The sequence below is a fragment of the Echinococcus granulosus genome (genome assembly GCF_000524195.1).
Source record: "Echinococcus granulosus chromosome Unknown EG_S00068, whole genome shotgun sequence".
Taxonomy (NCBI): domain Eukaryota; kingdom Metazoa; phylum Platyhelminthes; class Cestoda; order Cyclophyllidea; family Taeniidae; genus Echinococcus; species Echinococcus granulosus.
This window is the reverse complement of record NW_020170448.1, coordinates 386,819-414,255: the sequence shown is the minus strand read 5'-3', so window position 1 is coordinate 414,255 and position 27,437 is coordinate 386,819. Positions and strand designations below refer to the sequence as shown.

General features: G+C 44.1%; 3 protein-coding genes across 3 annotated transcripts; 1 reads left to right on the top strand and 2 right to left on the bottom strand. All coding sequences in view use genetic code 11, as the record gives it.

Moving 5' to 3' along the window:
- Nucleotides 1–671: 671 nt before the first annotated feature.
- Nucleotides 672–10,661, bottom strand: EGR_07055 (1-phosphatidylinositol-3-phosphate 5-kinase; the record flags this gene model as incomplete). Its single annotated transcript, XM_024496304.1, has 24 exons — nucleotides 672–998; nucleotides 1,553–1,930; nucleotides 2,057–2,160; nucleotides 2,263–2,342; nucleotides 2,431–2,527; nucleotides 2,609–2,752; nucleotides 3,039–3,115; nucleotides 3,279–3,717; nucleotides 4,061–4,251; nucleotides 4,328–4,409; nucleotides 4,604–4,835; nucleotides 4,921–5,029; nucleotides 5,161–5,361; nucleotides 5,523–5,885; nucleotides 6,150–6,343; nucleotides 6,958–7,029; nucleotides 7,075–7,521; nucleotides 7,725–8,047; nucleotides 8,122–8,278; nucleotides 8,350–8,490; nucleotides 8,909–9,197; nucleotides 9,262–9,542; nucleotides 9,866–9,986; nucleotides 10,054–10,661. The coding sequence occupies 24 exons, from the start codon at nucleotides 10,659–10,661 to the stop codon at nucleotides 672–674; spliced, it is 5,457 nt and encodes a 1,818-aa protein (XP_024349331.1).
- Nucleotides 10,662–11,970: 1,309 nt separating this feature from the next.
- EGR_07054 (Poly(A) polymerase alpha) lies at nucleotides 11,971–14,680 on the top strand (the record flags this gene model as incomplete). The annotated part of the gene is made up of 6 exons (XM_024496303.1): nucleotides 11,971–12,636; nucleotides 12,675–12,911; nucleotides 12,979–13,099; nucleotides 13,399–13,912; nucleotides 14,028–14,280; nucleotides 14,405–14,680. 6 exons carry the CDS (start codon nucleotides 11,971–11,973, stop codon nucleotides 14,678–14,680), a joined length of 2,067 nt encoding a protein of 688 aa, XP_024349330.1.
- Nucleotides 14,681–16,466: 1,786 nt separating this feature from the next.
- EGR_07053 (Protein EMSY) lies at nucleotides 16,467–25,569 on the bottom strand (the record flags this gene model as incomplete). Its single annotated transcript, XM_024496302.1, has 14 exons — nucleotides 16,467–16,761; nucleotides 17,177–17,255; nucleotides 18,055–18,309; nucleotides 18,378–18,918; nucleotides 19,109–19,432; nucleotides 20,198–20,452; nucleotides 20,832–21,729; nucleotides 22,610–22,830; nucleotides 22,898–23,190; nucleotides 23,426–23,788; nucleotides 24,283–24,484; nucleotides 24,564–24,893; nucleotides 25,061–25,310; nucleotides 25,343–25,569. 14 exons carry the CDS (start codon nucleotides 25,567–25,569, stop codon nucleotides 16,467–16,469), a joined length of 4,533 nt encoding a protein of 1,510 aa, XP_024349329.1.
- Nucleotides 25,570–27,437: the final 1,868 nt, after the last annotated feature.

Sequence of the window (27,437 nt, the reverse complement as noted above, 5' to 3'; positions counted from 1 at the left end):
TCTTAACAGCTCTTCGCAATAGCTCACGGCCACAATGCGGCCCAATCCCTCCAATCTCCTCTTCTTTTTATGAATCAAAAAAATTCGTCAAATACTTAGAAGTGAAGAGCTAAGGAAGTAAACACTCTCTACTTAGGATATTTTTTAGCATCAAGGAGACTACCTTCTTCTGTCCGCCTCTTTCAGCCAAAGCATTTGATTTGCCTTTGCACTATGAATCGTAGCTAATGCGACCTTTCAGTGTTCTTCCAGCCTCAACAAATCTTATTGTGCTGCTTTTTTGTGGATCTGTCCCAACTGCTTTATCCAGAGGGTGGGCTTAAAGATGGGCCCCCTTTTTATCCCCAACTAACAGTCACTTGTGTACGAGATGCTTTTGCATTGAAAGGCTTTGTGGCTTTGTTTACTCCAAGGGTGAAGAAGGACTAATGTATATTAAAAAACTTAAAGACAGATTTGTTAGCTTGTTCAAACATCCCTCCCAAGCACTATGTTAGTCAGGCAAACCTAGTGAACGAAAAAAAAACAACAGACAAACTATTTAAGTAGGTAATTATCACACATGCATCTCATAATTGTATCAAAAGTGTAAGGAGTGATGGGTCCAATTGCTGTGGGGTTATTAAATAAGGCGGAGTAATGAAAGGGGATACTTATGATACAGAAAAGGTTTACAGTCTCCAGACTTCTCGATGATCAGCAGGGGAGTCGTACCACTGGTCGGGCACGAGGTGGAAATTACGCTCCATCTGATCGAGCAGACGCTCCCGATAGTCCACAGGCATGATGATGGTGGGCATGGGACCTTGCACACTGGTCAATGTCTGCTTCACAAACATCTCCAGCCGCTTGTTCAGTGTAAATTTACGCAGATAGTCGATTATGCCCACCACCAGTAGACCCGTCCTCCGATCCGTGCCCACCAGTAGAGAGTAGTCCATTATGAAGAGATCGGCCAAAAATTGGGTGTCCATGCTGAGACAGTGCATCAGAGCGTTCTAGGTGAAGTGAAGTCGCATTTTCCATAAACTTTTCAAAGTCAACAATAGGTGGCACCGGTTGAGTCTTCACCAAGGGAAACCAAATGTTAGGAAGGCTAAGCAAAAAAGTTATTTTCTTGAAGACGTAGATATTTCACTCCTGACAACGAGGATGGAGTGAAGCGGTATTCCCCTCACCTACCTTCTCAACGGTCGACTTTATGGCATACAGCATGAGCCTTCGCCTTTTCTTACAAGAGTACGAATAGAACTTTCATCCGGTTAACTCACCCAATAGGCTTAGGCGCTGCCGGGAAAGCTTTTCTTACGTGAGTTTCAGTTGTATAGCATTGCAAAGATAGATCTTAGCAATATCTGTTTGACCTTCAGCAATTGATCAATCTCCAGTGAAAAATTCCGGAAACCAACACCCACACACACCCCCCAAGAATAGTCCTGTGGCGGCGATGAGGCTGGCATTCAGCAACACTTTTACAGTTCCGCTATGCATTGAGTGTGTACGTTGTAATGATAGGCGATAAACAAAGTAATCAAAGATCAGTGAGTCGTACCTTTGAGTGTAACCGCAGGTAGATGGGATTCTCCAGGGACTCATTGATGAAATTCTGGTCCAACAGCACAGGCACCCGCGCAACTGTAGCCTCCTCACCCCAAGTGCCCCGCGGCACAGCATCTGAAGTGTTGGCAGTGGCAGCAGAGGTGGAGGTGGTGGCGGTAGTGGCTGACGTGACCTCAACCGTAGGGCTCTCCGTGTTTGCGATAAGTCGACCACGCAGACTGCCCTTCAAGTCGTAGATGTGCGTAATACCAGGACGGTTGTGGAAGAGGTTCTCCATCACCAGCACGTCCAATCGACGTGCATCACCAGTAATGGAGTTTTTGTAATCAATGTGGAATATGCCAAAGATGCGTGCGAGGAGAGAGAGACGCTGAAACAAAGTACCTTCATCTCATTCATCAAGTTATTCCATTACAAATTTGAAATGACCCAAAAATGCTAGTTTTGAACGGGCGACTATCGTGATTACACTGGACATGAAGAGGGTCAGACGCACCTGCATAGAAGCAGCGGAAATGAGGTAGTCAAAGTACTGCTTCTTGACATCATGGAAGGTCTTCATTTCAATGCTTGACACTTCCTTCACCACAAAACGCTCATCTACAATAATTTAAAGAGAAAGCAAAAGTAGAGACGAAGATACCAGAATGCTCTATTGACGAGGCTTTCACTTTCCCTCACGTAGATTGCATTAAAACGCACCGTGGGTTTTCATGAAACACGACCCAGACTTTCCACCCTGGGCATCCCAATTGCGACATCGTGAAAGCGAACGAATGAAACTGTAATAATGAAAGACAAGTTTGCAGGAAAAAAGTAACCCCATGAGGAGTAATGCTGCAATTGGTGTGTGTGCGGTGCCCAACTCACGCCATCTCGCCTTGGGGTAGAACCAGTTTTCGCAATTGATAAAACTCCTCCGCATAGTAGATTCGACAAAAGAAGGTGGTAGATGCATCCGCAAACTCTGGGAAACAACAAAACGAATCTGTTAAAGTGGCGACATAAGGTAGAATTTAAGTATTCCATGAGGAAGTGATAGACGTACGGATCTCGATGTGTGGATCGGTGAGGGCAGTACTGCATGTCTTGACCGATTTAATATCGTCCGATACACTGGTGCCGAGTTCTACCTCACCATTTGCATTGTCTGTTGCTTCCTCTGGCGGTCGAACAGAACAATCACTCTCCTCTAGCAAAGATAAATGCGGTGATTACTACAAAGTGCGCAATGCTTAACATGAGCTTCGGATCTCCGCATAACCGACCTACACAACAGTAGCACAAAGCTCTATTTATGAAAGGCAAGAGCTTCGCAGCTCTTTCCATGTTTCCTGCGATTTTGCTGGTCTACGGGGTCTAGTCTAAAGCTTTACCTAGAATTGCACGCCTTACAGCATCCTTATGGTTAACTCAAGCACCATACTTATTTGTAAAATACTCAATACTTGAAATTGAAACAAAAGTGGTTGAGTTACTTCTCTTCAAGCCGACGGAACTTGAAGCCCCAGTTAGACGTTTCTCCTCCGTACCAGTGACCTGGAGTTCAAAGGATCTGTAGGCATAACAAAGCATTATTAAGTGAGCATCAGCGCACAAGTACGGCAAGTAGTAACATGCCTATTAGGTGGTGTAGTAGTAGTTGTGGTTTCGGTGGTACTGGCCACCTGTAGGACGAGGCATGCAAGTGCTCGAGCAAGATGATCACACCGACTCACGCGAGCCCATAGGCGATGATGGAGGTGATCTCCTGATCCGAAATGTATACGTCTGGGGTTGTCTCGAGGATGGAAACCTTGGACAGTTCTTCAACCACCTTCTCATTAGCACACAGTCTCGGTGTGGTGTCAGGAGCCTCAAAATGTCCACTTTCCACATGCTGAGCCGGCGGTTGCAGAGCCAGAGCGAGAAGCAGAGGGGTGCGGCAATTGGGTGGGGGGATTTGGGGGTGCTCGCTGGGAGTCCAAGGCTCGGGGCAGACCTTGTGCTCACTGCTGCCTGGCAGTATGGCCGTAAAGATCCGTTTCACAGTCTCAACTTTGGTTGCTGTAGCTCTGTTCGCCAGTAGGAAATCAAGCAGGGTGTAGGGAATGGTGCCTGTCATGGAGGAGCCTTCGCCAATATCTTTACGCGAAGCGCCAACACTGTCCGTCGTTTCTACGCCATGTAATGCCCAAAACGATTTCATGCAAGTGGGAAGACATTTCACGTCAATCAATTTTATCCAAACTTTAGCACTTATATGGGCATGATTAGCTGGGGAAAGGAATACAGATATTTTGATAATCACTAAGGGTCGAAGACCGATAAAATATAAATTCGAGAGATGGAACCGTAGATAGGTTAAAACAGGTATGACCTTTGAAATCTACCTAAATAATCTAGCAAAAGCAGCTCAAAACAACTTGATTCATTTTACTGTTTCGCCGATCGCAGTATAAAACAATTAGCTAGCCAGAACCAAAGGCGATGAGAGTAGCGAGCCTAGTGGCTAACTCACCAGTATCGTCCATGGCCAGGTCCAAATTGGAGGACGAAGGAGATGTCTCCGAAAATGGCTCAGAAATTTGTGACCTTCCACCTCCAGCATCAATGGATACATCGGTCGAGGCTTGAGGAGGAGGACGGTGTTTACGTTGCTTGCTCTGTGCTTTCTCCAACATCCTCATCGTTGAATTGTACTGGCAGATGCTGCAGGCAAAGGAACCGCTCTGAGATGTTAAAGTAGATGGAGGTACAAAAAGAAATTCACAATAAATAAACTCACCGAGCGTTCCAGTCATTGGCGAAATTGAATAACCATCGCTTTATAAGGTACATCAGAGCAAATGTCAACGTGATTTTCTCTTCTATAATGGGAGGCCAAAAAGATGCAATGCGCACAGGTGAGGGGAATACACAACTTCACCTCCACACTAACCCCGTGGATCTCGGAAATAGACTCTATGACTCTGACCCTTTCATAATTTTGTCTTGTAAAACTAAAATGCATCGTTATTTTAATTCATCAGGTACAATCAACATTGAAGAAATGCAATCGAACCATATGAAAATGCAGCAAGCCTTGACATCCACAGTGGTTGGCATTCAATGCCAGAGGAGATAGTACGGTCGGTGGCCGACTCCTCGACCAGATTTCTATCGGTGGATGGAGTGGAAGTGGGTGGGGCTTGCACATCTCTCAGCTGCAAGGAGGGACGTGGTTTCGAGAGATTATCAAAGAGAAAGGAGAGCAACTCCACGCGTGATTTGATCCCGGTTTCGGTGCACTCAGACTAAGAGGTTAAAAAGCAGAAAATCGGAGACAGGGCAGATGCTACCGTCACCAAAAATCTGACTGAAAGTTGTCCGAGCGCCTACATTTAGAGTCTCTTCAAACACTTCCAGCAAATGTGTTAAAATCTCGCATTGTCGATCATTCCACAGATTCATCAAATGTTGTTTTACCATCATTGTAAGTTCGTAGAATCTTAAAAGAAAAAAACGTGTGTGTATATCTGATTAACTACAAAACTAGGACAAACAAACGTAAAAAATACTTTGAAAAGCAGAGTGAAGACCGCTATATGATGGAGTCTACGTAGTGATACAAAATCTTACTTTTTCAAGGTTGCGTGAACTTCAACTTCGAGGAAGTCGGGCATTTCAAGAGGCTCTATCACAGCATCTGCTTTATTCACCAACTTGGAATTCCCCTGCTTACTGATTCCGCTTGCGTCAGGTACTACCAGAGACGACTCGGAGGGTGCCCTTTGCGTGATTGGCGGCATACAGACCTCAAAGATCACTATCGGGTGATAGCTAAGAAGTTGTGAAAGAATATTTGAGCCTCAAGCATTCTAAACCGGTATTTCGATTGAGCCCATGAATAATAATGTCTAATTACTGCCCGATCATACGCAATGGTTTGCACCTGTATGTTAAACGAAAGGGGCAGATATCGATGAGGGCTACGAACTTACCAGAAGGTAGCCTGTACTCGACCCAAACTGAAGCAGTGGCTCAGACTCTTAGCAGAACAGCAAAGAGGTCCGTTGATTGAGGACTTGTGAGTCAGACAAGATGGTGAGTTGATGAGGAAATCTATGAATTTCATGAAGGAGAGGTGCCAGGTTAGAAGAGACATAAGTCGTGCCTGTGACGTCTGCTTGCAGGCCGAGCAGTAGGACCACATCACGATTGGTGTTGAAGCATTGGTAGAATGTGTCAAATGTATCGGTTCTACCGTCTGTAGAGTAAGTTTCACTGAACCAGTAGTTTGGGTGAAATGCTGTACATGATCCAACATTGGAGTGTTGCACTCTGGATTCAGGCAGCTCTGATTCCTATAGCAGCGATACAGACAAGCTCAAATTACATCTATCATGCACACCTTTTTAGATTTTGAGAGTTGAAGAAGAAAGTGGTAGAGAGCAACGTACTGACATACTAACGCACATAAACAACTGAATGAATGGGTAAATCCCACTACCACCAAAAATGGCAGATTATGAGCATGATCCAGAGATCTGATACAAGAAGCTGAGGGCAACCTGGGTGGACATAAACTGGTGCTGCACAAGCTCAGGTATAGCAGTGTAGAGACCCACCTGAAACAGAAGTGTTCGAGAAAGGCACCTAGGGGCAGATCATTGCTCCCATATACGTCAATGCCCATGATCCACGACGGGAGGCAGGGATCAGGACAGATAACAGAGGTGAGAGAGAAGACACTGCGCAGAACATGCATTAGGGTGTGCGAGCGAGCGTCGCGAATGCTTCGGCTAAGGCGCTTGTTTACATGCTACAGGTCAACAACAGAAACGACGATGATGACGTTTTTAAACAGGGCAAAAAAGCGCATCAGAACTGCTGATATTCAGGCTAATTCAGCCTTCCTACAGCACGATTGCTACAAACTATCTATATAGACGTATCGTTCAAGCCATTTAGCAATAAACTGCTAGTCGTCATTTAATCATGAAAAATGAGATGAAAGGCTATCGAAAACGACTAGTTTAAAGGTTAAAATAGGAATCCCGATTATGAATACCTGCAAATTTCCTGTCAAAAAGGTGCGCAATTTTTCTACAACATACTGTCTATCATATTTAAACTACGTTTCTCCACTTCGGGTTTCATTTTTCCATCCTTTTTTTCTCTACCTAACCCGCACGCTTTATAGGCGGCAGAGATGCCTCCGGAAGCGAAATTAATCCATGGAAAAAGCGTCCGATGATGCTGGTTTGACTAAACTAATCACTAATTTAAAAAAGTTGATCAGGACGCTCCACGCCCCAAAAGTATTGTTTCTTTTCAGCGTTAATCGCGAAATCCCCAATTTCACTCAATTAATGTGAATTCTTCATCTGTTTATTTGACTAAATAAACCAGACGGCTGCTCACATAATGAAGTACCAGGGAGGCGGACCTAGCACTCTTGAGTGGTGGGGTGGACTGATTAGGCCTAAAACGCGATTTAACAGGAGCCTGGCATTACGAGATTACAAAGCAATTATGCAAAATGCAGCCCACCTTAACAGCCGGCCTTGAAGAGAGAGAGGGAGTCTTAGTTGCTTTTTTAGATCGACTAGCATTTGCTGCGATGATTCTGCCCATTCCTGTCCACCTGCGCAAAATCATCGACTCCTTCTCGTCCTCGGAGCAAAGACGATCTGGTGCAGAGAGAGATGACGATGAGTCCTGTTGAGGCAGGGTATACATCGAGGGTGGTTTTTTGCTGGCGTAAATCTTTGCTCGCATCACAACCGCCTTCTGCTTTAACGAATCGTTCAGACGCCTCTTATCCGGCCAATCGACAAGGTAGAAGTAGAAATCGAAGAGGGGGATGCGACGTCCTTCGACACTTGCCAGGAAGGGGAGCTTGGTTGTAACTAAGGGGGAGAGGTTAAAGAGACGTCCACAAAGATGACGCGCCAGGGAGGAAGAATAGGAGTCGTCTGATTCACAGCTGTTGAGAGTCTGAAACGCAGTGAAACATTATGCTGAGCCAGGATTCCAGGGAAACCCTTTTTGAGTAAATATACGGATAAGAACTGATGCCAAACAACAAAACCCAATTTTAAGGTATGATGGAGAACAAATTCAAGTGAGAGAGTTATGTGCCTGTTAAAGGCATGTCCAAAACGACAATCACTTCCAAATCAGAAAATGCGAAGACATACCGAGGTACCAAAAGGATCACCAGTGAGCACGATTTGTGCGTCGTTCAAATAAGCCGTCTCCAAACGCGCATTGAAACAGCTCAAGAGGGCTAATTTGAGGCAGCGCTTTGCTAATTTTAAAGTGGCCAAGTCTGGACCTCGTAAAAAGACGGAGTAGGTGGGCATGCGGGTGATTTTGCCCTCAGGTCCCTTCTTCACATCTTCCTCTTTACTGATGTTAGGTACTAGGTTTAGGCCGGGAACGTGGAACCAACTCACAGGCGGCGTTGTGTCTAATGCGGGTAGATCAGTGAAGCTGAATATGCAAACGGGTTTTCTAGTACCTATACGAAAGAAGAGAACGCCATACTAGTATTCTATTAGAGTTAATAGGCATAAAGCATTGCATTTGACTCACCGTTGGGTTGGGGTAGGGTCAATAATTTATACCATCGACAGGCGCCGACAGGAGATGTAGGATGCTTGGGAGAGACATCATAGGAACCACTCAGAAAGGCATCAGTTGAGGCTATTATCTCGGCTCCCGTTGCTGAAGCTAACCGAGCCAATACTGGCTGTAAAAAGTGTGTACAAGTTAGTAGATGGCGATATCGCCATTGTGTGAATGCCTTCATCCTTTATTTACCCTTTTCACATTGCAAAAAATTGCAATTCCCGACTTGACAAGCATATTTAGCGCAATATTCGCAATTCCGCCACCTGTAATGAGTACAGTTGGTCGGAAGGAGAGGATTTTGGTGACACAATTCCCTAAATACTCCTCCTCCTAAAGGCGATACATGAAGAAGAGGATCACAATCACTGCTTACTTGAGCGGCATAAGACTCAAGCCATGTTCTTTTATAAATATTCCTTTCATATGTAACAGATGAAGCCAGAATAAGGATTCTTGGAAGGTAAAGTTGTGTTGGCAGGTGGCTGTGGATCAAATGGCCGGTTAAAGCAACACCGTTTAAAATTTGACATGATTCGTCTGCACCAACAACCTTAGAGCAAGAAAAGAGGTTAAACTGCATATTTACATATGTTCAAAAAATGTGCGATATTTTACATGTTCTAATATTCATAGTGAAGTAAAGAATGGATAAATTAATAAATTAACTATTATATCGTAAATACGTTGTTAACTTCAAATCAAAATAATACAACGTCAAGGAAGGAGTTGGGGGGGCCTGAAAACTGACCTTTTTAACATGGATAAACCGCAAAACGCTCATGGGAGAATATTTAGGGGGGCAGAATTCTTGTAACATCATATTGTCAATCAGCGAACACTGTTGACTGGGGTTGAAGGAGGGTGAGCCATTGCGACGATTTTGCACATTTTTAAGCAGGACGCTCCGAAGGTTTAACTCCACGTCATCACATAGCATACGCACAGTCGTAAACATAAGTGCATTCCAATCAGGCGATAAATAATGGTCCCGCGTCTCCTGTCTGATTAATCTCTCCAAGTAATGCGCGTAGACATCTCTGAGATAAAGGCGCCATTAAATTCATTCATACCAACTATACCGTTAAATACAGTAGTACTCACCCCGGTTCAACAGAAATCCTCTGAGGAGGTGCCGATTCTATTCGAGATTGCGGTTCATCGCTATCAGTTCCTGCCTGACCCAAACTCTCTGGTAGAGGTATAACCATGACGACAGAGGTCGAATCCGCAGACTCTTTATGAGAAGAGACTTCCTTGATTTTCGAAAGCGCAACCGACTCAGTCACCAAGGTGCTGCGTCTAAAGAGATGCCTGAGAGCGTCGAAACCACTACCAACCGACTGCACTCGCCCTGACAACCGTGGACTATCGTCCATCTGACACTAAAATTAAAAAAACCTACCAAATTTTCCAGGACTAATTTCATTTAACGCCCTTATATTAACTTATTCGATTTTTTCGTTAATTACGGCTATGTAAACAACCATTAAACCAGCAATGCGGAAGCAGATAAAAGCGCACAGGAATAAAGGCATCACTTATTAAAAGTCCATTGAATTTACCATGAACTTCCCTAATTTCTAAACAGGATTTGCATAGTATCAGGCAATTACGGGTTTTATTTCTCACTTTGGTGCCAGTGACAAAAAAATGTGGTGCAGAAAAAAACACACCCCTAAATCGGTACAAAATCAACAAATCTCACCTCCTCGAGTATTCGATAGAGCTGGGAACCATCGACAAACTTTCCCAGAGGGCCTATGTTACCCAGGGGTTTAAGGAAAGAGGCTTTCGTGTAGGCCTCACAAAGGTCACAAGCTCTCTCGCTAAAGAAAACCAATGTGAAGTGATTGAAACACTGAGGGGGCAAACGTATGAAACGTATGAACTCACCGTGATTCGAGTCTACCACCTGAGCTCGAGACAAGCCAATCAACAATTTGGCGTCCGGATGAGCACCGGTCCGACCCAACAATGACAGTTTCCAGGGGAATCGTTTTTTGGCAAGCCGGCGAAGAAGTGGCCCGAGAACCCTGAGCATCACCACTAAAGGATCGCCGCGAGAGTGTCATGTTCTTGGCGAAGAACGAGAGAGCTGATGATTTCAAGTCGACACTTGTTTGGTCCAAGGAATTTGAGCATGTCATCCTGAACCAAAGCGCGAAAAATGTCTGAATATCAGGCAACGATTGTCGACCATCAACAGAGATCGAACTGGCTGGTTTGCGGGGGGTGGAAAGACTGTCGTCGACTACAGGAAAGAGGTTGGCAATCTGCGGGCTTTGGTAGCTGCACTGCGCGTGCCAGGTTCGAAAACCACTTTCAGGACAAGCAAAAACTGGTGAAGGGTCTACTTCTGATCGAATAGAGGGAAATATTTGCTCTGGTGAATCAATCAATGATTTTTCAGCATCAAGTGAGACCTTTGAGTCCATTTGATGTTCTTGCTCGGTAGGTGCGAGTACGCTTTCCTCCGGTTTACCAAAGTTTTTGGCAATCATTTCATGGTTCACCGCACAAAACCCACAGGCACGCTGCAGTCCAGAATATCCAATACTGGAGCCGTCACGAAGCTAAGCAATTGTAGCATGAGAGTCGGAAGAAAAAAGAACCATACATGGGCGCTACAACGGGAACAGAATATCCGACCACAGAACCTGCAGTGGTGCCGCCTTTTAAGTGTAGTGAACTTCCGACCGCACTCAAAGCATTCTTGGCAGTGACTATCAGGAATCCAGTGATTCCTATTTTGCGGAACCGTAGAGGACCCGGGAGAATTGCGTGAAGATAAGGCCGTCGATTGACTAGCTTCCTGTGAATCAACTTCGGTCCCCTAAAAAAAACAAGACATTCAATCAGAAGTTACCCGAAGAAAAACACGTTAAATTGGTCTGTAATATGGATAAATCCCAGGCCAATGAAAGTAATGAGGAGGCATATTTTCAAGTTTTTATGGTTAAATGTAGTCAAACATGCCGCTGACTGATTCAAATCTGCACTGAACAGAGGAGTACGCACATTCACTGTATCTAGTTCCAAATTACCAGCATACAAATTACACAAACCCCGAAAATATTTAATGAAGCCCTCCAACATTCCAATAGCGAAAGCAAAATGTGGTACCAGGATTTGAAGGGCCGCCTCAGAATAAGGCGGTAATTACGGAGCTTAATGGGAATGGTTATATTAGAGCAAAAATAACGGCTAACACAGCTATATCTACGTAAGCGCTATCAAGGCATAAGCGCATTTTAGATTCGATAGCGTGTTTTAACCCATTTTAAGGCATTTCATTACTTTAAAAAATTATCATTGAAATACAGTGAAATAAAAATCTCGGTGATTTTGGCGCTCAAGACTCCTTTCCGAAACTGAAAAAAAGATCAGCAATCATCACAAAGTTGCTCCTTGAATTGTCGCAATCAACCATGTTTAGGTTTAGCTTGACATTAAACTCATGACATTGACCCCTCGAAGGTAATTTTTTAGGAGGAAGATTAATTATTTGAAAACGATGCTTTTTGTTTAAAGTAACTCGTTAAGCCTTACCGGGTTTTCTAAGTGGGGCCTTAAGCCGATTTTCCCTTTGTGGGTTTTGGGACGTGGTGTTTATTGTAGCTACAAGCTGCAGTAACGGATCCCCCTTTCCTATTATGTGATCGTGTGACTCATTCATTGTGAGTTCCTACGCATGCCTTATGTGAATAGGTTTCTCTGACTGTGCACTGTCAATCTTCTTTTCCCTTAGCTAACTTGTCGTGGTTTCCTTTTCTCACTACCTACCTACCCTATTTTCAGCATTACGATCCAATGAGTAAAGTTGTAAATCTTGATGATATCCCGGCTCAGTGCCTCGGTGAAACCGGCCCATTAAGCAACAGACCCCCTACTGAACAGGAATTAAAGGATTCCGTTGCTCTCGAGGAGACACTTGCGCAAATGAACATATTTGAAACACAAGAAGAGATTCATCAAAGGCGTGAAGCTTTAATAAAACTGCAAGAGATCTCAAATCACTGGATCTACAAGAAGGCCCTGGAACAAAATCTTCCTGAACATAATGCGAGCTCTACGACGGGGAAAATTTTCACTTTTGGGTCGTACCGCTTGGGTGTTAACTTCATAGGTGCTGACATCGACGCCTTGTTGGTGGTTCCACGATTTGTTACCAGGGAGGAGTTTTTTACTGACTTTCAAACAGTACTTGCTGAAGAGGAATCTGTTGAAGATTTACAGGCTGTACAAGATGCATATGTGCCTCTTTTAAAGATGAAGTTTATGGGTGTCGAGATCGACCTGCTTTTTGCTCAGGTGGACTTGATGTCAGTGCGAAGTGACTTCAACCTCTCCGATAATTCAGAACAATTACTTCGTAATATGGATGAAAGGGACGTTCGTAGTGTTAACGGAGTTCGCGTCACGGAGGACATGCTGAATCTTGTCTACCCAAAAGATGTTTTTAAAACTGCATTGAAGGTTTGATTGGTGCTTAGCTTTTAGTGCTTGTACATTAGGTCATTCGACTTTGGGCCAAACGAAAAAATATCTACTCGAACGCTATTGGTTTTTTGGGAGGCGTCAGCTGGGCAATACTAACTTGCCGGATATGTCAGCTTTATCCGTTTGCTCCGCCCTCTACAATCGTTCATCTCTTTTTCATCATCTACAGTCAGTGGCCATGGCCGAAGCCAGTTCGACTTCGTGAATCAGAATACATTCCTTCCTTGAATTTGCCTGTCTGGGACCCAAGGGTACGGTTTCACATCATTTCTAGGGTGAATGTTGATTTGATAATCGCTTTATTTTTTTTCCCTATAGCATAATCCCACAGACCAATACCATCTTATGCCAGTCCTAACTCCAAGTTACCCATCCCAAAATTCCACCTATAATGTTCAAAGGAGTAACCGAATCATCATCGATCGGGAAATCAAACATGGTGCGTCTGATTTCCTTAAACCTAGTTACTGTATTTATTTTTCTAGATTTGGTTTAAACCGTTGTTTGGTCGTGTGTGTCGTGAGACAAATATTAGACTAGAACTGTGTTCTAGTGACATGAATATTCACGCATCTTTGTGCGAATCAGACTTACAGAGCCATGGCTGTTGTACATTACTCAAAATTTCCTACCTTTGTTGAGTCGCTCCTTAGCCTGTTGTTTCCGTGCTAGCTCGGTACATTTGACTAGCAGGCCGCTTAAGAAATTTCACTCATTAATTCTTTACTCATCACTTAGGTCTCAGTATAGTAAAGGAAATACTTCTCCAGAAGCGTCCTTGGTCTGATCTCTTCGAGCCGGCCTTCTTTTTCACCTATCGACACTACGTGGTTGTCATCGTGACCGGTGAGGAGAAGCGGCCTTTCAAGGAGCGCTGCGGTTTGGTGGAGTCCCGATTGCGCGTATTAGTGAGCAGCGCGGAGAACAATCGCTATGTAAAGCTTGCACACGTCAACTGCCACTCCTACGGCAAGGGTCCCCTTGATGGAGATGTGCCCTTCGTGAAAAAGTGGTTCATCGGCATGGAGTTTGATCGGAATCCTGCCTCCTCTACTTCGCTCACCAATCACTCGTCTACTGCCACAGCAGCGGTCGCAGCATCAGCTACGTCTCAGTCCACTGATTTATCAGCTCCACCTGCAAAGCTCAATATTGATTTGAGCGATGTTATAAATTCTTTCGAAGTGGCAATTGATCGTGGAATGTCTGCTGATGCCATGACCACAACGGTGACAGTAAAATACGCCAAAAGGTGGGTACTAGCTAGCTTTTGCTAACATGTTCATTTATTTGTGGGCCTATTTTTTCTGCAAAATTCCGCCTCACCATTTTTAATGCCATGATCGATGGGTACCAATGCATTACAGGTCTCACCTGTCTCAACTCCTATCAGCCGAGGACATGGAGAGTATTAGGAAACAGTCAGCTGCACACGCAGTTGCTAATCATGGTATAGCGCGCCATGGTTCCACTCTCAGTCAAATGTCCTCTAATTCCCCTCGAAACTCCGATTCACCAAGTTCCACTATACCCTCTCCTCAAGTGTCCGGAACCGTCAGCACATCCTCTCCCCGCCCACCTTTGGCCTCTGACTCCAATTCCAAAGAGAAGGTCGATTCCGTAAGTTATTAAGTATTTTCACTGATCGAAGCGCACTTTTGCTCGCCACTTACTCAAATACCGTAGCCGACGCTAACTTCTCACGGGGAGTTTTGGAAAGACTCAATCCGTGACTTATTTTCAGGCAAGTTCCCATGGCTTCGAAGCCGTCAATAAACGCCGATCCTTGGAAGATAACTCGTCGTCTGCCTCCAACGGACAATCGAAAATGGCCATTGGTGCAGACAACGGTGGTAACGCGGACGGACGAGTTAGAGGGAATAAGGAGGGCGATGACGGTGTCGCAGTTCCCTTACCGGCTAAACGCAGCCGTCCCCTTTCCCCTGGCACTAATGGCTCTACTGCTAATACCTCCCCATCACAAACCCAACCTTCCACGCTTTATAGGGGGGCATCGTGACTCGGCTCAGAAGTTTGCGCTGACCTTAGATACTCTGTACATTATCTGTTCCCTCTTGGTATGCTCTTATGCTATTGTATTACCATATCTATCTTGTTTTCTAAGGTCGGACCTCTGAGGTCAACTGTATTTTGGTGAAGCCTACAAGATAATTGTCTTGTCATCACCAGAAAGTAACCGACTTGAATTACTGTAGCTTCATTTTCTGCATCTGCGATGAAACTGCCCTTATGAGAAATTGAGGCAGCTAACGGGGCCCTTGGTCAATTTTGTTTTGTAGTTATTCGTCGACGTATGGGATCTACGCTGTTTCAACTAAAGGCAAGTTTTTGTACACTCACAACGGGTGTACATGTTTTTGTGTGTGTAACGTGGTATTCAATTCGTTTTAGCCTCATCCCCTTCTCCCATGCGTTTCAGCCATTTTTCGCAGTACCACCTAATGTTTCACCATTTTCATTAATTCAAATGCCTTGAATGCGTAGAGTGCGAACGAAATTGTGATCGGCCCATTTATCAAACACTCGCACTCCATCCCACCATGCCTCCGCTTCTCAAAGCCATCGACTTCTCCTCTTTCGTAAGGTCGTATGATGCGATTTGTCACTTTGTATAGTCGTAAAATGTCTAAATATACTTCTTTATTCCAAGCTTCCCTTTTTTGCAGAGGTATTAGCGAGTATCAAGCTGGAAGTTAGATTGTATACAAGTCCTCATTTTTTTGTTTTAATACACATCCGCGCTTACTACCTGGATTAGTCAGATGCTTAACGATACATTGTGTAGGCAAGGCTAGACGTAGTATCCGTTATTATATTTCGGGACAGTTGCCCACATAAAAGGTGTCGTTAACTACGCTTGTTTTCCGTCAGCGGGTATGGTAATCGCGGTGCCATCCGGGTCGTTTAAACACCAACATTTGAATACATAAAAGCAGAAGAAGCGGGATTCACACCTCCAGGTAGTACGGATTTCGGGAGTGGTGATTTGAGTCCGGTGGATGTCTATAAATTATAGAGTAGGTCCGTGTAGGGCAGGCTACCTGTAACGTCCCACCATCGCGACGAGATCTTGAAGATCTATGCCCCATTGTATTGTTGATGTCCAAGGATTTTTCTTCTGGTTGCACACCCTAGAAGAGCATTTAGACCCAAATCGTAAGTACGGCTGAACTGTCCTAGGGCGCCCTGCTTCACTTTGCCATCGATGCTGGCCCCCGGCTTTCGTTAGAAGGGTTCGATCCCAAAGTCTAGTCTCCTCCAGTTGAATGCAGCACCCAATTCTTTCATGATATTCAAGGGCAGGAAGCTGTCGTGGTCGCTAAATTTGGGAGTTCAAGTATCTGGAAATGGTTCTTTTTCATCGTTCCTACACAAATGCTTTTTCAGTGCAATTTTGCCATAGGTTGGATACCGATTAAGGTCTGTCGTTCTCTCCGTTACCTGGATGTTCAGTGATGGAGCGGGAATCAACACGATCCGGATCATCAACGTACCTACGGTCATCTTTACTGTTACACATCCGTGGAGTAACAAATTTTCGTTCACGGGAAAGTTTGCGAACACACTACGCGATGTCTGGACTGCCCTGTGGTATTTGCATCTGTGGAGTTCAAAGCCTCGATCTGATTGATGCAAAACACATCGACTGAAAGAAGTTAATACCAGGGGAATCAAGGTGTTGGCAGACAAGTAATGACTACCGTTAGCATAGCTTACATGTGAGCCGTAAAATACGAGTTCAGTGAAGGAATGCAACTCGTCTGTTTACACCAAAAAAGCAGAAGTCAAGGACAATACTCCGAATCTGAGGTATCCGATTCACTGTCGGAATAGTCTTCATCCTCCTCTTCTCTGATGAAGTTCTCCTCCGGGGTCAAGGTATTGCATATCTTTTCAAATTGTCGAACATCCTTTGCACTAAAAGCTCTACCTTCCACGCGTTCCCCCTCCGGTTCATCGTGATACTCAAGCCAATATGAAAATTGTTCGGGAGAACAAGTCAGCAGCTGTCCAACAATGTAGTCTTGAGATTCTTCATCACGAGTGGTTATGAAAGGAGAGGAAGAGAGACAATGAGATCTATTCATAGAAAGGGAGATACATTTGAATGTACACATTTACCCGACTAGAGCCCTTCTGCAAAGGAAAGGAGACGCATAACTGGAATGAATTTAGAATCCACGTATACATGCGCCTAAATTCACAAACGTCTCCTACACATATGTAGAATGGACAGCGAGACTCTAGCTGTTCCCTTCCCAACAAAACTACATAAGCCGCCCAATCCCTAGTTATGGTTGTCCTGGCTGCTTCTCAAGGCTCAGAGCTTAGGCCTCGGAACTCAGGGTTCGGAAAGGCCTTCTTCTTGCACCCCTATTTGCGTCATGTCGTAGCAAGTAGACAGATCCGCGCCGTTCCAATTGTTTGGTCTTCAGCAAACGATTCCTAGTGGACGATCGCATCTGCATGCACACACACACACACACAGACATACAGAGTAAGGATGGTCCTGTGGAGACGCCGTGTTGCATGTCTTTGACGTGTGCGCTGGTGTGAGCGGTGAGCGGACCACACTTGGAGAAAAGCACAGCAACACAAAATCCATTCCTCCTCACAAGTCAGTCAGTCAGTGAAGAACAAGTCGACAGCTTTTCAGACCTATTTCTACTCCCTTGCTAATGTACGTCTAGTCATTTACTTTGTTGTTTTAACGTCCAGTGCAAGAACATAGCCTCTGCTTCAAGATTTACACTAGTTTAAGACCGATTTGCAAAATAAACAAGCTAAAATCGCCTCATTCCTCTCATCGGGTTCAAAGTAGAAGAAACCACAAAAAGGTGCATCGTGCCGGTAAACTATCACTGCGGAACACAAACAGTTGCGTATATTATCAAACTCTTACATGTTAGAACCAGACATTACACCGACCCAGTGTGAAGAGAGTTCCAACTTCCAGTTACCTGATAGGTAGCACCTTTACTTTTTTCACTCCAAGTAGCACCTCTAAGCCAACACACAACGACTACTTGGCGGTTGTTCAAATCAGAAAAGGTCGAGTGATTCAGCATTGTGCAACAGCCCCCAATTTTCGTTAAGCCGAAAACTCAGGTCAGGTTTTAACCGCATAGTGGAAGTAAACCACAAATTTGTGTGCATAGAGGTCCGGGTAAACTTGTTAAGGAGCAAAAGTGGATAGTTCTGCCTATCAGTGCTGCATCATAGCAGCGTTGAATGATACACTTCCACTCAGACCCTCCCAGTTTCCCGCTAAACAATTGGCAATCCGATGACACAAAACCTTTCTGTACATCTAAAGGTAAAGCGTTTTCGGCTTCAGCGTCTTATAACGTTTTTTTTTCAGAGATAACTCACTCTGAGCAGAATGTGGGAGAGAAGGTGGCCATTGATTGGCGAGGAGAAGAAGAAGGTGTCGTGTGACGGTGCGCCGGAGGGGTAATCGCCAAGCCGGACAGAAAACAAGACGCAGACGCGTGGAATGACGTGTGTGATGAACACTTCGTGGAGTTGCTGTTGCTCCCGCCATCTCTCCTGAACCCTCCAGACCCATAACACGTGTCAAGTAGTCATGTGTCGTTTGCAAGTCCTCTCGACTCCGAGTCAAGACGGCTGCGTGGACAAGAGCCACTTGTAAATTCACCAGCCAGACGATAAAACCACATAGAACAGGAACTTACATGGGTATTTTTTCACAAGGGAACTAAGATCCTTTTTAGTAAGGAGTATGTTCAGTGTGGAGAGAGCAGTCAGTAGTCGAGTTTGATCGTCCTCCTTCATAATCGCCGCAGTGAATAAACTCGGACATCGACGAATCACACGATAAGGATTCTTCACCCCGAACCTCATCAGCGGATTTATCACCTGAGAGATAACAAAGTGCGGTTGAAGCAACCTGAGTCGTGCATCTAGCAAGCAGGAATCTGGACAGAAGTTCTCCAAATCCTGAGATAGAACGAGATGAAGCAGGTCGACAACAGACGCGGCGCTTAGTTTAGCCACCTCGAGAAGAGGTTTAACTATCATTCTGTCAAAATCTGGATGCATCTTCGATATCTGGGCAAAGACGGCGGCTTCTGCAGGTTGATCTAGAAGACTCTTCATCCGGGAGTCATCCAGTAGTTTCGAAGTCGGTGTTGCCACTCTCACACTGGCAAGCCTTTGAAATCCTCGGATTAGAAGGTTCTCAGCATTTTTGAATCCATGAAAACTGATGAAAGCCTGAAGATGGACGAAAGAGATTAGTAATAACGGCAGAATATTGACGTGAAAAGATCAGAAAAAAAGGTTCTTTGCAGCTGTATTTCAAAATCACGGGCTAATCATGGAAATGAATGTCGGGAATGGATTTCAGTTGTTCCCTTAGAGTAGTCGAGGGTTTGAGTTCAGCAATCCGTTGGGACATGATGACTGCAGCTCGCAGCACCTCGTCTGACTGGATGACAGGTTTGAGGAGGAGACCAAGGAGGACAATTGTCCACTCCACGGCCAAGGGACTGGCTGGATCGCGTTGGGAAGCATTGATTAGAGCCCAAAATATGTCGTGTGCATTAACGGTCACTTCAGTGCTATCTGTGGAGGAGACGCATTCGATATGCGTCACTCGTGGATATTCCACGAAGCTCGCAACCAATAGGGGTTGTGAATGCACCATAGACAAAAGGGAACGAATGAGATCCTGTTTTAGGTCCACTGCAAAACAGATACTTCTCGGTTGGGCAAAACTGAAAGTACCCTGGAAAAAAAGGAAATATACCGGAGGAAGGAAGTTTGTTCAAATATTGAAGTGTTGTTGTTGTTGCTGTGGGAATGTGGGTCAATGTCCATTCAATGTTTGCAAAAGAATCAGCGGTGCAACTACAAACATCTTGCATAGCTGTGTCGAACTACTGACGTTCTCTCTCTCGGAGAAGTGACAAAAAAACTATTCCTTTGTAGTTGCTCCACCTTACTTAAATTACTCAAATCAAGAATGTAATCCATAACGTGATTATCATCTGTCATTTGCACATAGTCAAGGTGATGAGATGGAGTTTGGGAACTAACCGGAAGCTTCGCAAATCTACTTTGTTTTCAAATCTAAAAGTGACAACTTACTCAAGTAATCTGTTGAAGCTGGACCTTCTCAAAATACACCACGGATATAAAGATTGGGATACTAATTTGACCTTTTGAAGGTTTATAGAAATCGGAAAATTGAGCTCTACATTGCTAGCTCAAAGTAATTGCGAACTCAGCCACGGATATCTCAATGTTACACTGATGCCTATCTCACATACCATTGTGTAACCTTGCCCACTTTCTCCAGCTAGCATCACTGCTCTGTGGCCGAGATTTTGACCTTCTTGATACGAATGAAATCAGGTACCAACGTCTAGGTGGTATATTTGTACTACCATGTCAGAAGAAAAAACTATACCAGACTATCTTCAACCCTTTTGGATGCTACTTAGAGTCATTACATTAGATCAGCAGGAAAAAAAATTGGACCACAATTTACCATGGAATCCATTAGGCTGGGAGCTTTTCGACCCACTCCGATCATCTTACGTGTGGCAAGATGAGCCTGTAACAGGGAGTCAACAATCACCATCAAATCACCAATGGTGAAGAGAAGGGCGGTTAACTGGTCCCTATTTGCCGCACCGGGTTGAGGTGTGTTAGTGCCCTCGATTGATGGGAGTAGATTGAGTGTCAAATATACGCCACCTCGTAGGATTGCAGACATTTGTTGACTATCGTCATCAGGCAGGGCCTGAATAAAGGAACACTTACTTATTTACAGTCAATAGTGAAGGTGGAAACGAGTGACTAGAAAGATCGGCTTCAATAATTTGTTCCACACACTGCTAACATAATTATCTGATGACCGAAAATTTCCGAACAGTTTCTAGCATGTCACTCCACAGTGACCTGATGTGACCTGTCACATGAGGTTGCTTCATTACTATGCGAAGCATGAATACGTTAATGAGGAAGCAATTCACAATGAGGCAGGCAAAATCGTGGTGGAAGCTGCTAAACAAATGGGTCCCATCCGCACACATTAGCAGATGGCGGCACTAAGTCCAAAATACTACCAACCTATCGTTCATTCATAGGAAGGAGGAAAATCTTGATGCAAAAGTGCTCACCACAGAAAGGAAATAGGATTTCAAATTGCATTCTTCCTCATGGCGTACTTTGAACGGTGACTTCAAAGCACAGTGCCTAAGGATGCCTATCATCATGTCTATCCATAACTCCTTTGAGGCTTTTATCCCAGGCAGGCAGAAGTTCCCACACAACTCTGCTAATTTCTTCATTGATGGAGTCTCCAACCCCTCTGACTGTTCCTCGTACTCATGGAGAAGTAGAATAGTACCCAAAGCGGCCGACAACTCTATAGCTCGTTCCTGTCGTCGAGTTTTGTGTTTCCAGTACTCCTCACTCGGAGGGAGGGTACAGAGTGCACTGATGAGGGAAATGCAGTGATCGAACCAGGTCTGCATCAGTTGAACACTCTCTCCCCCATTTACACTGATAACCTTCATAGCACGCACTGCTAGAAGGAGGAACTTTGTGAAGTCAGATGGAATGCCAAACTGTTGCACGGACGTAATCAAAGTAGTGATTAAGATGAAGGCGTAGCAACCTATTCTGACCCGCCACAGTGGCAATGAGTTGAGTGAGTTGAGAGAGAAGACCCAATCGCGGACAGCCTCATTGTAGACAAGAGAGGCAATAAGTGCGGCTGTGACCTCACCAGAGACGTGCATTTTGTGTTGCGCCATGTGAGAGAGGCAGTTCACCAAGCATTGAATCAACACAGACAGTACGAGATGAAATTGACCCTCCGTCTGATCTAGGAAACTTCTGGATTCGAGGTTGAGGAGGAATGAGAGAATGGAACTCAAAGCAATGAGGGTTTGTGTACAATTTTCCTGGTTGGCATCGAGTTCTTCTAGGGCGGACGGGTCAACGAAGACTGCCCGAAGAGCACGAAGATGGGAGACTAAGTATTCTACATCCTCATTTTTCCATGGGATTTGTCTGCAGGATTCTCCCAGAGAAACTATGAGTTCTAAGCGCTGCATCTGAAAAAGATATTGGAACAGTTGAATCGCATGTCCTTTGCGCAAAACAAGATCTTGGCACACAAATGGTCTCAGATCATCCACATCGCCACCACCTTGCCCACATTACATCTAAAGAATGCCTTAGGTGCAAATCCGACTGACAACTAATAGATTTCGTGACTCCACTTCAAGAACTAGCCAGAACCACTGAAGTTATCGTCTCGAGGCACATTTAACCTTTGTTATAGTGATATTCGAAAACAAGCTACAATCCACTAAAAACAATGCCTTGAAATCAGAAAAAATCCTCTTCCGAATGCCCAACCAACAATATTTCATTGAAGTCACCGTTGAGAGTAACAGAGGCGTAAATGGTCAGTGATCGGAGTTAACCTTTGCACTCCACCTGGTCGGAGGAAGGGAATCCCCTTATGAGCTAATTACACCAAATTGGTCACAAACATACGCAGAGCTAATAAAAAAAGACAACTTGAAATAGTGGCATTTATTTTTATAGTGCATAATATAATAATAACAAGTCCTGAACATACATACATATAGAGAGAGATTCAGTGCATACACGCAGTCTGCACCTAAACTGTGCATTTTCCAGTGGATCTCTCGGCCTCCTGCATATCATGCATGCCACCCTCCAGTAAAGGCAAGAAGGAAGGAAAGAAGGCGCATTCTAAGACCGAGGCCAGTTGTCAGACTAAAGAGGATGGATGGCGATAGGAAGAGACGGAGAGAGGAATAAAACGAATCCCTAATGTGAATACATATGTACACCGGATGAAATGCAAGGAGTGTGAGTGGTGAGGGGGGAAGGAGGAAAGAGAGAAAAAAAGCATTACTGCCTAGCTGAGGGGGAAGCTGCAGCAGGCACGAAGGCCAGACGGGGTCGTTTGGGCTCTAGCACGCTGACCAGTGCAGGAGAGTTGACCTGGCTTGGTGCTGGTGGATTCGATGCCAAGGTTGGGTTAGAAGAGACCGTGGATCGCGATAGCAGCCCACCACCAATCGGCATCTTCACGATGTTGGTAGCACCTGTTGGTAGCTCGGGGTCATTGCAAATCTGAATGATCATGCATTGACACATTGAAGTGATGGGACAATAGACACAGATGTTTTTTTATACTTACGATTGTGGTAGAACTGGAGAGACGATAGTTAGGTTGATGGAGATGTTGATGAGTATAATTTTGTAATTGGGTTCCAGAGAGCAGAGGAGTATAGGTGGTGTTGCCGGTCGCCGTAGTAACGGGGGTGGCTGGGGTGACGAGAGGAGTGTTTACAGGGAGGATGCGAACTGAACGACTTGAGGTTGATACTATCGGCAATGAAGTGGATGAATTGGAGGACAAATTTGTCGTAAGACTCACGTGAGGCGAACTCGGCACTGCCGAACTGGCGGTCACAAGACGATTTGTGTGACCTAAAATTAGAAGTCAAGTTCCCTCCTTCAAGCCAGGCGCTAAGCAAGGAGCTACTTCTTAAACCAATTAATCGCGACTACTATAATCAAACTTGGGATCTCATTCATTTCCAAATTCATTAGGAGCGAAATAGCCTGCGCCACGCAGGGTTACGGGCTTCGTCACTTAAAGCCGAAACGAGGCTCCAATAAGTGCGGGGTATATAACACGATAATTTAAGAGACAAAAACAAACCTCGATGAACAACAATCACATTTCCAGCAGTTGAGCCTGCAACTTGAGGCTGCTGCTGTTGAACAACAATAGAGTGTTGTTGCTGCAGCTGTTGGTGTTTTTTGGTATCAGCAAGGATACTGGAAGCAGAGAGCTGCGTAGTAGACGGGACACTTGGTTGGTAGCCAATAACAGGTGGGTAGTTTTTAACTATACGCGAGGCGTTTACAGATTGGGAGACGTAGGCAGTTGGACCAGTTGTGCCTGTCACCACTACAGTGGTCAAGCCTGGTGTTGTCGAGGTAACAGCTGTGGATGTTATTCGATTGTGTCCAGAAACGGAGATTGCCGGATTGATACTTTGAATCTTATTAATTTGAACGCCTAAGAAAAGTGAGGTACTATTGAGTAATCAGTAGCAGTTGCCGAGTCGTAAGGAACACTGGTCTAACAAGGTTTCGTTATTATGTAATCAAAGACAAGCAATTGAAGGAACACTCATATGAGGTGTTAATGCTGCAACTTTAAATAGCTTTACACCACTAAAAGCAAACTTGCTCCTACACGGTTCACACTAATGCGTGGGAAAATAAATACATCGCGTAACCCCAATAGATATTGAATTAATATTGATAAGCACATTGTAGAGGACAAAGCGGTACCATTTTATGATCTAAAACAAAGTGAATTATTGAAAAAGCGGGTCAAATGAGCGCAACAATACTCTGCATATTATGAGCGCAGATCATTCACCAAACTTAATTTGTAATTTAAACAGTAAAATGTTCTAGGTGAAATTTCGAGGACGAAATCATAACAAGTAACCCCTTTTAAAGGGAATTCTTAAGGAGCAAGGATGGGGTCGCAAGTAAACGTACTTTGAGAACTGTGTAACGGCCCTGAAGATGAAGTCGATATGTTGTTCTGACGAATAACAAAGTTGCGAGTTGAAATAAAGGGGACCACACCGTTTGTCGTGCTATCTGAAGTTGTGGCCGGCTTGGGTGTTTTAGTGACTAATTCAGACACTAAATTCGTCACTTGAAGGGATTCCGTAACAGAGGGAGACCTTTTGATACCCTTTACGTTTGCAAAAAGTATAGATCAATTAAATTTTTAATTCATAAAGGGGAAAAAGCACTAATGTTGAGATGCTTACAGAAATGCAGGTATGACTGATTGGTTTTGATTGAACTGTCGGCACGTTATGCGGGATGTCATCAGCATTGGATGGTATCGAAACTGATATGCGTTTGGAATTCGATTGTCCATAGTGTATAGTGCGCCTCATCGGTAGCTCAGTGATAAGACTGGTTTTTTCTTCAACCACACAGGAAATTGGATCGGATTTTGGTACCTCAGCTTCACACGTTATTTCCACAGCGGCCTCAGGCACCATGGTAGACACCGTATCTCCATCTTGAACAATAGTGTTTTCCAACAATGTTACTGATACTTTCGCCTCATTATTATCATTCTCCTTAAGATCCTGAGAACAAAAAAATGAACATTATGCTTCACACAAAATGGCGCCTGATCCGCTGACAAAGCAGCGTGTAATGATGAAAGCGTAAGATTTACAACTAATTGGGTTGTTTCGCAAAAGCCAAATTGATGCTAACTTAAAAATGTTACAAAATTGGGAGAGAAACCTACAGCTTCGATACGACTTGGTGATTTTACATTCTGGTGATTGGCATCGTTTCGTTCTCTGTCGTTTGTCGAATCCGTATGAACAACAGCTGTTTCAGCAGGCTGAGGCAACTGGTAGTTTAAGAAAGCCCACTTTTTTGCAACCGCATCGGCTTCAGGCAAGAAGGCCGTTTGCGGAACACCACGTTGCAAAATCGGTGCTATCCGACGTCCTTCAATAACCCAGTTTTCATCAGTGTCTTGGCCGCACACACTAGGAAAAAATAAGAGTTAAAAAAGACATACAACTTGGAAATGGTCGCTAATTCTTCATCATTTACAGCACGTCGCACTTCCGCCTTGTGGCGATCACAAGCTATGCTCAACAAACGGCGGAGGTCTTCAAGAAGTTTTCGTTTCTCTCCAGTTAAAAGACCTTGCGCCCGAAATGCAGTGACCACCTTTGCGTATGCTTCAACTTCGTGTCTTCGAAGAATACGCCGACAGTCAGTTTTCGAGTAGTCCACCAACATAGGCCATCTTATGCCATTGTGTTTGTTGTATGCAATATTTTCAACCATATTTTATTCAATTCATTAAAGATCCTGTAAGACACGATTTTAAATAAGACACTTGGGACAAAAACTGAATTTGGTCAAAAACAACGATATTTGATGACACCCCCCTACCTCAGATACTACCAAAACAATTTGACCGAAAAGCGAACTCATATAAAGCGGTATATTTCTCCCGAGGTAAAAACATTGTGGCAGTTATTGACGCTCCATACAGTACGCTGAATAAAAAAGATTTTAATAAATATTTTATTACAGTGTTGAAAAGCTTTACTAGAAAAACGCGTAGATTGAAAAAGTAAAGTCCAGTTGCATATTTCCTATTTCTAACATGCATTTCATGAATGCCAAATTCATTTAACCAGTGCATTTACAGTATTTTGCTATCTTAAATTATAATTCGTTACCGTTTATGGTGTGATTTACGCTAGCCTCTTATTTAGATATTAATTAAACAATTCTTATACATACTTTGTTTAGTTACCAATCTCATGTGTATGGGATTTAATTATGTCTATTCTGGAATTCAAAGTTAAAACATCTGTGTGATAAAAATGAGCTATCTCTGTTGCCGCAGCCTATACCTTTGCATAATACATGTCATTGTAAAAATATTATTTACACAAAGTACTACTGGAATATTTGGTGTATCAAAATATATTTTGTAGCAAGACTCTTATCTTCCTTGGTGCCGCTATAGTCCATATTATTCCAAGAGATGGTTATTCGCATACACAAGAAGGGGCTGGGAATACATTGTGGTGGCTCCTTGGTCGTATCGTCCAGTCGCTTTTGGTAAAGGACCACTTTGTGTCCTGGTCATTGCACCTTTGCTAGATAGGCTGCCCTTCGGACCATACTATTAGCCCCAACTCCTACTGCATGTTGAATACACATATTCTGCCAGAGTAATAAATCTTCTTTTGCCTTTGGGGAAAGCGCGGGGCGCTACCTTGGTGCAGCGGAAGGTAAGCCCCGTCTTAAAGGACACCTGCCCTAATTTACACCTCTAGGTGGTAAACCTTTACCGGAATGGGAGAATCTGTGACGACCCATAAAAAAGAGCTGAAAATGACGCTTATCTTCGGCAGCCATCCCCTCCCGTATTCTGCAGGAAAGCTACCAACAAATGGATCAAGACTAGACGTGAATCATCTTATAAAATTGTGTTATAGAGTTGCCTACTATACTCGTGTAAGGATATCGATAATGTAAACGTCGTGCTACCTCCTCCATTTCTCTACTAGCAGAGTAGAACCCAGATAGGTATGTCTGAGCAGCTATGAGGTGAGAACAAAGTGACAGTGAGGAATACAAGCAAGACCCTACACACATGAAATTGCTTTAAATCCAGCCTCATGTTTGGAAAATTTGCTTTTACACCAGTATTCCTACACCTAGCTATGGACACTCAAAATGGTTAGTACAATTCCCTTCCCTCAATCCAGTCCCCATACAGAACGAATCAAAAGGTCCGGTTGAGTTGTCAAGAGGAAGAAGTGATGTTGCGGTCAAGTATCGCTCCAGTTGCATAGAAATTTGATGGATGGTACACCTGGCTCGTGAGTGTTTTCTATCAACACTGATTACACTGTGATGGCTAACACAGGAGGTTGACCAAGGGAAGCGCCGGGGACAGAGCCTGAAAGTGGGGATGCTGTGTAATACATTGATGGTTTAGCTTTCTTTTTTTAATCAAAAGGGGCACTTTATGTCTTGAGATGCGTCTTGCTGAATTCATTGTAGCCGAGGCCCTGTTCTCGGTGTAAACCATCCTCTTTCTTCGTGTTCGTAGAATCATTCATCGATAAATAGACTTACGAAGG